Source organism: Coregonus clupeaformis, chromosome 11 (genome assembly GCF_020615455.1).
Source record: "Coregonus clupeaformis isolate EN_2021a chromosome 11, ASM2061545v1, whole genome shotgun sequence".
In the NCBI taxonomy this organism is placed as follows: Eukaryota; Metazoa; Chordata; class Actinopteri; order Salmoniformes; family Salmonidae; genus Coregonus; species Coregonus clupeaformis.
Genome location: NC_059202.1, coordinates 2,320,173 through 2,332,772, shown reverse-complemented (window position 1 = coordinate 2,332,772; position 12,600 = coordinate 2,320,173). Strand labels below are relative to the sequence as shown.

Below are 12,600 nucleotides of genomic sequence, written 5' to 3'. Positions count from 1 at the left end.
TTGATTATTTGCATCAGCTGTGTAGTGCTAGGGCAAAAACCAAAACCTGCACCCAGGGGGGGCCCCAGGACCGAGTAAAGGAAACCCTGATATAGATGGAAGTGCATAGAAAGGCACAGTGAGAAATTCAGAGAGAGGATAGGCATTATCTGTCTTTAAAATGATGATGCAAGGTGCCTGCACACCTTTAATGTTATGTGATTATAACAATTTATAAAACTGATTGGAGCGTCCAGGGTTTTTCTTTATTTTCTACATTGTAGAATAATAGTGAAGACATCAAAACTATGAAATAACACATATGGAATCATGTAGTAACCAGTATAAAATATATTTTATATTTGAGATTCTTCAAAGTAGCCACCCTATGCCTTGATGACAGCTTTGCACTCTCTTGGCATTCTCTCAACCAGCTTCATGAGGTAGTCACCTGGAATGCATTTCAATTAAGAGATTTAAAAGTTAATTTATGGAATTACTTTCCTTCTTAATGCATTTGAACCAATCCGTTGTGTTGTGACAAGGTAGGGGTGGTATACAGAAGATAGCCCTATTTGGTAAAAGACCAAGTCCATATTATGGCAAGAACAGCTCAAATAAGCAAAGAGAAACGACAGTCCATCATTACTTTAAGACATGAAGGTCAGTCAATCTGGAACATTTCAAGAACTTTAAAAGTTTCTTCAAGTGCAGTCGTAAAAACCATCAAGGAAGACCCAGAATTACCTCTGCTGCAGAGGATAAGTTCATTAGAGTTAACTGCACGTTAGATTGTAGCCCAAATAAATGCTTCACAGAGTTCAAGTAACAGACACATCTCAACATCAACTGTTCAGAGGAGACTGCGTGAATCAGGCCTTCATGGTCGAATTGCTGCAAACAAAAACACTACTAAAGGACACCAATAATAAAGAAGAGACTTGCTTGGGCCAAGAAACACAAACAATGGACATTAGACCTGTGGAAATCTGTTCTTTGGTCTGATGAGTCCAAATTTGAGATTTCTGGTTCCAACCACTGTGTCTTTGTGAGATGCAGAGTAGGTGAACGGATGATCTCCACATGTGTGGTTCCCACCGTGAAGCATGGAGGAGGAGGTGTGATGGTGCTTTGCTGGTGACACTCTCTGTGATTTATTTAGAATTCAAGGCACACTTAACAAGTACGGCTACCACAGCATTCTGCAGCGATACGCCATCCCATCTGGTTTGGACTTAGTGGGACTATCATTTGTTTTTCAACAGGGCAATGACCCAAAACACACCACCAGGCTGTGTAAGGGCTATTTGACCAAGAAGGAGAGTGATGGAGTGCTGCATCAGATGACCTGGCCTCCACAATCACCCGACCTCAACCCAACTGAAATGGTTTGGGATGAGTTGGACCGCAGAGTGAAGGAAAAGCAGCCAACAAGTGCTCAGCATATGTGGGAACTCCTTCAAGACTGTTGGAAAAGCATTCCTCATGAAGCTGGTTGAGAGAATGCCAAGAGTGTGCAAAGCTGTCATCAAGGCAAAGGGTGCTACTTTGAAGAATCTCAAATATAAAATATATTTAGATTTGTTTAACACTTTTTTGGTTACTACATGATTCCATATGTGTTATTTCATAGAGTTGATGTCTTCACTATTATTCTACAATGTAGAAAATAGTCAAAATAAAGAAAAACACTTGAATGACTAGGTGTGTCCAAACCTTTGACTGGTACTGTATGTCGGGCCGAAAAACTGCATTTACCTGTGACTGTATTCATAATACAGCACTGCCTCTTGTGCCTTAATGCATAATTATACCACGCCGGCATTGTTAAATACTCATTTCTGATTTGCTTGAAGAGCATTCTTCAAGCAAATGGCAATCTGCAAAAGGTTAGTGCCACTCCGCTGTGCGTCATGCCCACGGCCGGCCCGCTCATTAGGCAGGATTAGGTGGCTGCCTGTGGAGGCAGATTGACAACAGCTGCATTTTCTGAGCTAAACTGACAAAGACGCACCTCCAACAACAACACATAAAACCTCACATAATTCTGCCCAAAAACAATGACAATTTCTCTCAACCAGTGAGTGGCATGTGGGCTTTTTAGGTGAGCACCGAAGCCGCCCTTTGATAAGCAGTGCCCACTTTCTCAAAGGCAGGGGGGGGAATTATTTTGCTTGTCCATTCCCAGCGTGCCTCTCCAGGGTGCTGTTGGAGAGACGCATCTCTGCAGCACTCCACCAACATTCAGTCAAAAAATTATCTAACATAAATCATGTAGCAGATATAGGATATGGTAGAAAGAGTACTGTATGTGGCCTTTTCTGTCGCCTACAGGCTGGAGATAAAATGTATGACAATGTAATGAGACGGCGCTCAATCGACAACAAAAAAACACTGTCATGTTAACAAACAATATATCCTAAAAACAGTACAGGTCAAAGTAAAATGGACAATATGGAATGGACAATCACAACTTTTGTCCAGGAGTTTCACCCAATTTTCATGATCAGTGGTTTCAAATTTGTATCCGTCAACTTCAAAGAAAAAGCCATATCTCAGACTGGCCAATAAAAATAAAAGATTAAGATGGGCAGTCTGAGATATGGCTTTTTCTTTGCCACTCTGCCTAGAAGGTCAGCATCCCGGAGTCGCCTCTTCACAGAGACTGGTGTTTTGCGGGTACTATTTAATGAAGCTGCCAGTTGAGGACCTGTGAGGCGTCTGTTTCTCAAACTAGACACTCTAATGTATTTGTCCTCTTGCTCAGTTGTGCACCGGGGCCTCCCACTCCTCTTTCTATTCTGGTTAAAGCCAGTTTGCGCTGTTCTGTGAAGGGAGTAGTACCAGCGTTGTACGAGATCTTCAGTTTCTTGGCAATTTCTCGCATGGAATAGCCTTCATTTCTCAGAACAAGAATAGACTGACGAGTTTCAGAAGAAAGTTATTTGTTTCTGGCCATTTTGAGCCTGTAATAGAACCCACAATTGCTGATGCTCCAGATACTCAACTAGTCTCAAAAAGGCCAGTTTTATTGCTTCTTTAATCAGCACAACAGTTTTCAGCTGTGCTAACATAATTGCAAAAAGGTTTTCTAATGATCAATTAGCCTTTTAAAATGATAAATTTGGATTAGCAAACACAACGTCCCATTGGAACACAGGAGTGATGGTTGCTGATAATGGGCCTCTGTACGCCTATGTAGATATTCCATAAAAAATCAGCAGTTTCCAGCTACAATAGCCATTTACAACATTAACAATGTGCTTTTCTTTCGATTTACAAGGACATTTCTAAGTGACCCCAAACTTTTGAACGGTAGTGTACGTATTTTCAACATCCGGAAAATAAGTATTTTCAACTTTCATTCAGAACCGAAAATGAACCTGATTTCCATGTCCGGAAAATACATATTTTTTACAGTCCGGAAAAGATGCCTTTTCAACGTCCTGCAAAATATGTATTTCAAACATATGGAAAATACCTTTTCACCTTTAATTCAGAACCGAAAAGGAACCTGATTTCCATGTCCGGAAAATACATATTTTTTACAGTCTGGAAACGATGCCTTTTCAACTTCCTGGAAAATGTGTATTTTAAACATACGGAAAATACCTTTTCACCTTTCATTCAGAACCGAAAATGAACCTGATTTCCATGTCTGGAAAATACATATTTATTACCGTCCGGAAAAGATGCCTTTTCAATGTCCTAAGAAAATATGTATTTTAAACATACGGAAAATACCTTTTCACCTTTCATTCAGAAATTAAATTGAACTTAACATCAACGTCTGGAAAATACTTATTTCATTTTGCTTACTGGGACTATTCTAGTCTATTCACTATTCACATCATGCATTATTTTCCAGAGAGAGCATAGCCCCTTACACAATACACAACAGAAATTGTAACATTTATGGGCGCAATAATAGTGTCCATGCCACTTGATCATACAGTATCTAATTAATGCCCATGGGTCATAAATCCGAAGTGTGTCCCACCCACCTGTACCAGAGCCATCCTGTCCCCCAGCTCGACCTCAGCGCACTGAAGACGCCCTCTCAGCTCCTCAAGCCTGTCCTCCAGCTGCCTCTCACTCTCCAGCTCAATCTGCAGCTCGCTGGCCCAGAACTCCTCCTCCTCCATTTCCACCTCGTTCTTCCTCAGTCGTCTCTCCAGCCTCCCTATCTCCTCCATCAGCCCCCCTGCTCCTCTGGCCTCCTCTCCCCCTCCGCCTCCTCGTCCACCCCAGGTCTGCAGTTCAGCCTCGTAGGCCTCCAGCCTCTTCTCCAGCACGCCAAGAGTTTCTCTCTGGAGCCCCACCAGTCTGACCAGGTCCTCCATGCGGCAGGCCCACATGCCAGGGGACACTGCCCCTCCTGGGGCTACCGCTGTGGCTGCTGCTGCTGCATGGTGGTGGTGGTTCTGGTTCCCACCGTTCCCCTGGAGTAGGAGTCGTCGTTTGGTCTCGAACTCCCTCCCCTCCCCTGCCCGGCCTCCACTCAGGATGTCTCGGAGGCCCCGGGGCCCACCGGTGAAGGTCAGGGACTTGCGGCGTGGCTCGCGGCGATAGAGGGCGTGCTCGCTGGGGTGGCGGAGCTTGGCGAGCGGCGGGAGGCTCTGCCGGTGGAGGCTGCGCTCCGGGCCCCGGAGCAGGGGACCCTCGGAGGGGGGCCGTTCGGTCAGGGAGGGGCCCGTGCGGTGCAGGATCAGCTGGACGTCACCGGCATACTGGCCCCAGGTGTTGAGGGATGCCACGGGGCTCTCGTGGGGGGCCAGGTGGCGCTCTGTGTCCCGCCATTTCTCCACCAGTGTATAGCGCCCAGTGCGGCCTGGGAAAAAAAGATAGGACAAGTTCAGTTATGTCAGCTTTTGTGTATGTTTTAGTATATGTTTTGTGCATGTCTTCTCAGCTGAATAATAGCTATCTTTGTAATCATATTTCATGTGGATCAATAGGATAACTATCAGTGCATTGTCAGCTATTAAAAGAGTCTTGAATAATTTAACATCTATCTATTAACAGAGATTAATAACCCTGTTAGCTTATTTTAGGTACTATGATATTTGCTTTAGTGGACATTTTATTTTAGTGTGACATTTTATTTTCCATTTTCCAATTTTCACACAAGAAACAAGGCCAAAGAGACTGAGGCAAACCCCCTGATACACACAGTCTCTTGCCAATGCTGGTCCCAACTAGAGATAAACCCCAAAAACCTAACATTAATTTCGTCATTAGACATTTGTACTGTATATAGGAACCTCTATATGAAAAGTAGGAAAGGAGGGAAGAGAGGAGGAGAGGAGGGGGATTTAGTCAGTGGTTCTGCATCCCCCTGCCTGCGAGAGATGGAGGGATGACTCAGACTTTCCCTCCTCCCGCCTGCCCCACGCTTAATGGGAAGTGATGTCAATACAGTCTGCTCCATTCCTCTTCTCTCACTGAGAGAGAGGGGAATGGAGGGATGGATGGAGGGGGTTTCTGACTAAGACCCTCTCTATCTCTAACTAAAGCACCAGATTGAGGCGTAGGCAGGAGGAGAGGAACAAATATTAGTTTTCTGTAGTAAGCCTAATTGTAAGACAGCTCCTGATTTAAAATTTGAGTTTAATTAACCACCATTTCTTATACAAGCAAGTGGCGCAACGCATAACAACAGAAAATCTGTATATCCTCTTCACTGTCGCTATACTTGAGTACTACTATGTAACACTGGGCCATATTGCTACGCAGTCTCACAGGTAAATACTGTAGGTTAGGGATAGAGGTACATTATACTATCATTCTATTATTCAATATCATCCTTAACGAAGGGGAAAGTACATGCAGAAAACAAAGTATAGGCCTACATTCTTAAATGCTAATATTTCAAATATTAGTAGCCAACACACAAAGCCTTTGTTAAAGAGATTTTCCGGAAGTTTTGAATAATTTCAGCCAGTAATTTTGAAAGTAGCGCTCACAAGCCAAAGCAGGTCTTTGTATACAATATCACATCATTGTTCTCGAGCCTCTGTAGCGTGTTCCCAAAGAGAGTAAAAAAAAACTATGTGGTGTTCATGTTGGGTGTGCATGTTGGGCTCACCCCACAACTTCATTGGACAATACTGGACCGACCTGATCCCACCTCCCACTTTAACCATGCAATCTCATTGGACATCATTCCAACTGCAAATCAAACATTGTCCATCACGTTTGGTTGTTGCAGGCCAGTTCCCGAATTCCAGTAGTTGCATGGATGGTCTCATCAGACTAGTATGGAAAATGAGCAAGCGAATGTGAAAATTTTATTTTATACAATGGAAAAGTTGCATCAAATGTCCTACTCCTTGAAAGTCATGTATTGATTATATATAGCATTGGCCTACGTGATGAATGATGATCGCTGGCAGTTCAACTGCAGTGTTGGATTATTACTCCATATCATGGAATACCTGTGTGAACATTTATAAGGACAAAAGGTGGACACATGGAATTATTTGATTCAGATGGATGGTTGACACAGAAAGTTAGGGCCAATATTCTATTGTCTAAAAAGTGGGTGAAAGTTTGCTTCAGTATGCATTTCTTGAGCGCATCAATATGTGTGTTCTGCCGTGATTGGCGAACGGGACAAATGAATGGACGCATGCCTGGTTAAAACCTTATAGCCTATTGTGCAATATATTCCAAAATTCACCAGTGACACGATTTAGAAGCTAAAAGTTTGTCAGCACAGTGTTTCTGATTGGCAGGGCCGTGCACAGACCTTTGGAGGGGCAGGTGCTCAAAGTTAAAAAGGGCACCTGCTCCCAAAAAACACACACACCAAAATTAAATAATACCTGTTGATTTAAAATTATTACATTCATAGCAAATCATCTAATGCACCTGTAGCCAAATTTCAACATATATTTTTTAGCATAGGCCTTTATTTTCTGCAAAATCAAACTCCTCCCAGCAAGTTAACAGCCTACTGCTCAAAGAGAGGGCAAAGAGGGGTGGGCTATCAGCTGATCATAGCGAATGTAGATTATGTAAATCAGCAAGTTAGTTATGTTGAAACTAACTAGTCTTTACCTGTGATTGGAGTTTATTCTGCTGCTGGCATCTGCCTCGTAGGCCTACTAATAAACCAACAAACAGTCGAATTGAAGCATTCCCCATGAGATGATAGCAGGACTCTATACTTTTTTCATCACCGTCCCAGAATCGTCCCGAAGTGCAATTTCAACCGTACCAAACTGAAGATGAACGTCCCAAATTAAAATATACTGTACATGGGTCTACTCTAGGACCTAGGTCATTCACAGTGATTTAAAAGGCTAATACTACTGAAATAGTAAATGGGTCTGTCAACTGAGCCAGAAATTCACATAAAAAACATGCCTCTAAAAAGTCCAACATTGGCATAATATTATAATCTATTTTGCATAAATGTACATAAATATTTTTCACCTAGGTGATATGTGTATTGGCTACAGCCTCTCATATCCACACCGATGCTGACATGAGGCACCAGAAAATGTAGCCAAACTTTAATGAGACTTTAAATTACATAAATATAGGTTCAATGCCAGTCATGTTTGACAAATTGAATGTAGGATAATTAACATCAACGTCTAAAGGCTTGATTCTGTTCATACTATCGAAATACTCGATGCACGGTTCATTCAGATCAAATGGTCACAAGAGCGGAGAGAAAGGCCAGTGCCTGTTGCACACCGCAAACATCAACCAACTTTTTGAAACTATTTAACCATAAACTTAATTGTTTAAAACCTGGAGGTTTTATGTCCTTTTATGAGGCATGTCTTACCTTGTTTCAAAGTAGCCTAGCCAAAATCAGTGTCACGATCGTCTACGGAAGGAGTGGACCAAAGCGCAGCGTTTGTAGCGAACATGACTTTATTAAAGTTAAAGTGCACGAACGAGAAAACAATAAACAATGACGGATAGTGAAGTCCTCAGTACACAGACTGAAACATGGAACAAAAACCCACAACCCTAAGGTGAACACTGACAGTTTAAATATGGCTCCCAATCAGAGATAACGAGCCGACAGCTGACACTCGTTACCTCCGATTGGGAGTCACATGACGAGACAAGACACTACAACCAAACCCAAACACAACCAAATGAACACACCCTATACCCAACACAACCAAATGAATACACCCTGGCTCAAACTACACAGTCCCGGAGCCAGAGCGTGACAGTACCCCCCCCTAAAGGCGGACTGCGACCGCGCCTCAATAAGGGCTAAACAAGGGAGGGCTGGGTGGGCATACCTCCTCGGCGGTGGTTCTGGCTCCGGCCTTGATCCCCACTTCCTCTCCAACCCCCCCAAAGTACCCCCTGGTCCTGTCTAGCCCCGCTGGCCGGAGCCGGACTGACGACACTTGCCCCTGGCTTGGTGCGTGGAACAGGAATGGACCGGAATGGGCTGGCGACGCGCACCACAGACTTGGTGCGGAGAGCAGGAACGAGCCGGACAGGGCTGACGACGCACCCCGTAGGCTTGGTGCGTGGAGGAGGAACGGGCCTTACCAGGCTGGCGACTCGCACCCCTGGCTTTGTGCGTGGAGGAGGAACGGGCCTTACCAGGCTGACTTCCGCACCCCTGGCTTAGTGCGAGTGGCAGGAACAGGCCGGACCGGGCTGGCGACGCGCACCGTAGGTTTGGTGCGAGTGGCAGGAACAGGCCGGGTCGGGCTGGCGCGCACGCACCGTAGACTTGGTGCGGGTGGCAGGAACAGGCCGGACCGGGCTGGCGACGCGCACCGTAGGTTTGGTGCGAGTGGCAGGAACAGGCCGGGTCGGGCTGGCGACGCGCACCGTAGACTTGGTGCGGGTGGCAGGAACAGGCCGGACCGGGCTGGCGACGCGCACCGTAGGTTTGGTGCGAGTGGCAGGAACAGGCCGGGTCGGGCTGGCGACGCGCACCGTAGACTTGGTGCGGGTGGCAGGAACAGGCCGGACCGGGCTGGCGACGCGCACCGTAGGTTTGGTGCGAGTGGCAGGAACAGGCCGGGTCGGGCTGGCGACGCGCACCGTAGACTTGGTGCGGGTGGCAGGAACAGGCCGGACCGGGCTGGCGACGCGCACCGTAGGTTTGGTGCGAGTGGCAGGAACAGGCCGGGTCGGGCTGGCGACGCGCACCGTAGGCTCTGTGCGTGGAGCAGGAACAGGCCGGGCTGGGCTGACGACGCACACCGTAGGTTCTGTGCGTGGAGCAGGAACAGGCCGGGCTGGGCTGGCGACGCACACCGTAGGTTCTGTGCGTGGAGCAGGAACAGGCCGGGCTGGGCTGGCGACGCACACCGTAGGCTTGATGCGAGAAGCAGGAACAGGCCGGGCAGGGCTGGCGACGCACACCGTAGGTTTTGTGCGTGGAGCAGGAACAGGCCGGGCTGGGCTGGCGACGCACACCGTAGGTTTTGTGCGTGGAGCAGGAACAGGCCGGGCTGGGCTGGCGACGCACACCGTAGGTTTTGTGCGTGGAGCAGGAACAGGCCGGGCTGGGCTGGCGACGCACCCCGTAGGCTTTGTGCGTAGAGCAGGAACAGGCCGGGCTGGGCTGGCGACGTACACCGTAGGCTTAGTACGTGGAGCAGGAACCGGCCGGGCTGGACTGGCGACGCACACCGTGGGCTTGGTGCGTGGAGTAGGAACAGGCCGGTCCGTACTGGGAACACACACCACTGGCCTTAACCGGGGATCAGGAACGGGCCGGACCGGACTGGTAACACACCTCAGTCTCTCACGCCGTGCCTCAACTACTTCCCTCCCTCTACTCGCCAATGGCTCCCGTAATTCGGTAGCCTTCTCTCCACGTCTTCCTGTGGCAGCCTCCTGCTGCCCAGCCGCCCAAGCCATGTGCCCCCCCAAAAAAACTTTTTGGGGTTGCCTCTCGTCCCTCCGACGATGGCCCTGCTGACGCCGTTGCTCCTCTCTCGCCAGGGCCTTGATCCTCCCCCCAAGGTCCCTTGCCCCCCGAGCATGTCCTCCCAGGACCACGATTTGCCCACCTGGGCCATCGCCAGCCTCTCGATCTCCTTACCCGGCGCTTCCTCCCATGTCCAGTCTCCTTGCTCCTGGACACGCTGCTTGGTCCTTTTTTGGTGGGTTTTTCTGTCACGGCCGTCTACGGAAGGAGTGGACCAAAGCGCAGCGTTTGTAGCGAACATGACTTTATTAAAGTTAAAGTGCACGAACGAGAAAACAATAAACAATGACGGATAGTGAAGTCCTCAGTACACAGACTGAAACATGGAACAAAAACCCACAACCCTAAGGTGAACACTGACAGTTTAAATATGGCTCCCAATCAGAGATAACGAGCCGACAGCTGACACTCGTTACCTCCGATTGGGAGTCACATGACGAGACAAGACACTACAACCAAACCCAAACACAACCAAATGAACACACCCTATACCCAACACAACCAAATGAATACACCCTGGCTCAAACTACACAGTCCCGGAGCCAGAGCGTGACAATCAGACCATAGAAATGTTGAGAGAATTATTTTATAAACACTTCCTTATGCCATTGAAAACAGCATTTCTCCCATGTGCTATTGGTTTTCAAATCAACTTTCTTTCATTGTCCAGCAGCCAAAGACACAATCCTAGTCATATAAGCAACCCACGCTAGTTGTTGTATCTTTAGATCTCCCCTCTTTCAACATTTTGATATTTTCATCTCTGTCACATGAAACCGCTCACATGTGCGGTGCGCTTTTTAGAACATGTGTTCCCGCTAATTCCATTTTGGAATGTTCGCGCTTAGCCTACTGCCGTGTGCGCATTGCTGCGCTTATAATGTGAAGAAATAATAGTTTATCAATATTTTAAGGTAAACCTTCTGATCTGTTGCATCAACCTCATTGCTTTAAAAAAATTAAATGATGTACAGTGATTGTATGAATTTTGGATCTATCATCCCAGAACTGTCCCAGAGTGTGTTTTGAACCATCCCAGACATATGTTTTATCGTCCCGGGATGCCCTGAATTTCGAGCCCTGGCCGGTAGCCTCTGCCTGCAGGACGAGTGCAGTCAGTGTGCCCTCAAGTGGGGACAGAGGAATGGGATTAACAAATGAGAAATTAGCTAGTTTGATGGGGAATTCATTTAAATAAGAGAGGAAATAGACTAAAAGTTAAATAAAAATGTAATAATAAAATATTGCCACGAATCTGAAAGGGCACTTTTCTCATAGAATTGAAAAATACCTCTATCTGTGCACATACCTGCTGATCGGGTTGACATCGACATCTTTAGCGCACAACATTTGCTGGTTCGCAGAAATGTATTGAAAGAGAGAAATGCAACTACTACAGAGGTCTAATAGATCTAACTTCTAATTTTGGATGCTTTCTAACTTCTGATGCATGAAATTGATCGATTTATTCAGTGTATTTTCGCTGTTATCAAAATAACTAATGGTAAGCGCATGCAGCCACTAATCCCACTTGCTTCAGAGCACGCATTCACTACATGACAGGAACGAGCATGTAGATTTCATGCACTAAATGATGGCAGGTTAGAATGTAAGGATTCTGTGCCCCTTTCCGCTGGCAGAGGACTGTAGATAATTTATTATGCATGTATGAGCCATACAAAGTCCAAAATGGGAGGTTTAAAAAATAACGAGGTCGTTTTCAATCCTCCGGAATATGTCTTTAAGAGTCATAGGTCAGAGAACACTCACCTATGGCCTGAGCCAGAGCGATGACCACTTCCTGGCAGGTGGTTGCCTCGGTGACCCCACAAACAACCCTCTGGACCCCGTCCACCCAGACCTTGAGCTCCATGATGGGTCAGGTGAGTCAGGTCAGGTGACTCAGGTCAGGTGCTGCGAGGGGGCCGGCTGCGGTGGGTTGGCCCCGTCATTCCTGGAAGCTCCAGCGGTGCAGGGTGGCTCCAGCTGCAGCACCTCTGGCCACCAACTCACTGAGGAGGAAGAACACAGAGCAAATCAGGAAGGACCTGGTCAGGAAGCAGCACATTTAAGAGGACAACGTTGTTTTGGTTTGTTGAACTCTCTGCCCAGAACTGCACAAAACTGGTCAAAACTGGACCAAATTATGTAATTTCAACCAGTTTTTACCCAACTGGGATGGATCTTTTGAATTGTGTAAACCTATTTCTTCGTTACATGTAGGAGTTGTTGTCAGTATAGTCTGTGATGAGTCAGGTAGTAGAAATGGGAGATAAGCTAATTCATCATGGCCTGAAAACAATACCAGCCTGAAAATGTGTGCCACTATTTTTAGCGGCTGTTGTGGAAAAGGAGGGCGGCTCAAAAGGTTGGGGAATGCTAGAACCGTCCAGCCGTCCAGCCATGAATACTAGGACCAGCTGGAAATGAAATTGTTGTTTTCATTCCAGCTCTGTGAATAGGTAAATGTCTTTAGGGGGGTTGGACAGAAAGAGCCTGCTAGTACTGATGCTCTGAGCCAAGTTCCTGCTATTGTACGGAGACTCAAGATGAAACAACGGTGAGGAGAATGCAGGAAGATGGCATCAGTGAAATGGAGAGAGGGAGAGCAGGAAAAGTGTGTGAAATATGAAATGGGGAGGGCAGGATGAGAGACTGCAACAGAGGAGGGAGGGAGAGAGGGAGAAGGA

The 12,600-nt window shown here is 46.7% G+C and overlaps 1 protein-coding gene across 1 annotated transcript in view; it reads right to left on the bottom strand.

Annotated features, from left to right (window-relative positions):
• LOC121577007 (ras association domain-containing protein 8) overlaps positions 1-12,600 on the bottom strand; it is a 54,896-nt gene that overhangs the window by 10,148 nt on the left and 32,148 nt on the right. Inside the window, exons 2-3 of the mRNA XM_041890682.1 lie at positions 11,681-11,922; positions 3,984-4,810 (exon numbers count right to left, since the gene is read on the bottom strand). Of these exons, the coding sequence (XP_041746616.1) occupies positions 3,984-4,810; positions 11,681-11,783 (930 nt within the window). The 5' untranslated portion in view covers positions 11,784-11,922. The remainder of the gene's footprint in view (positions 1-3,983; positions 4,811-11,680; positions 11,923-12,600) is intronic.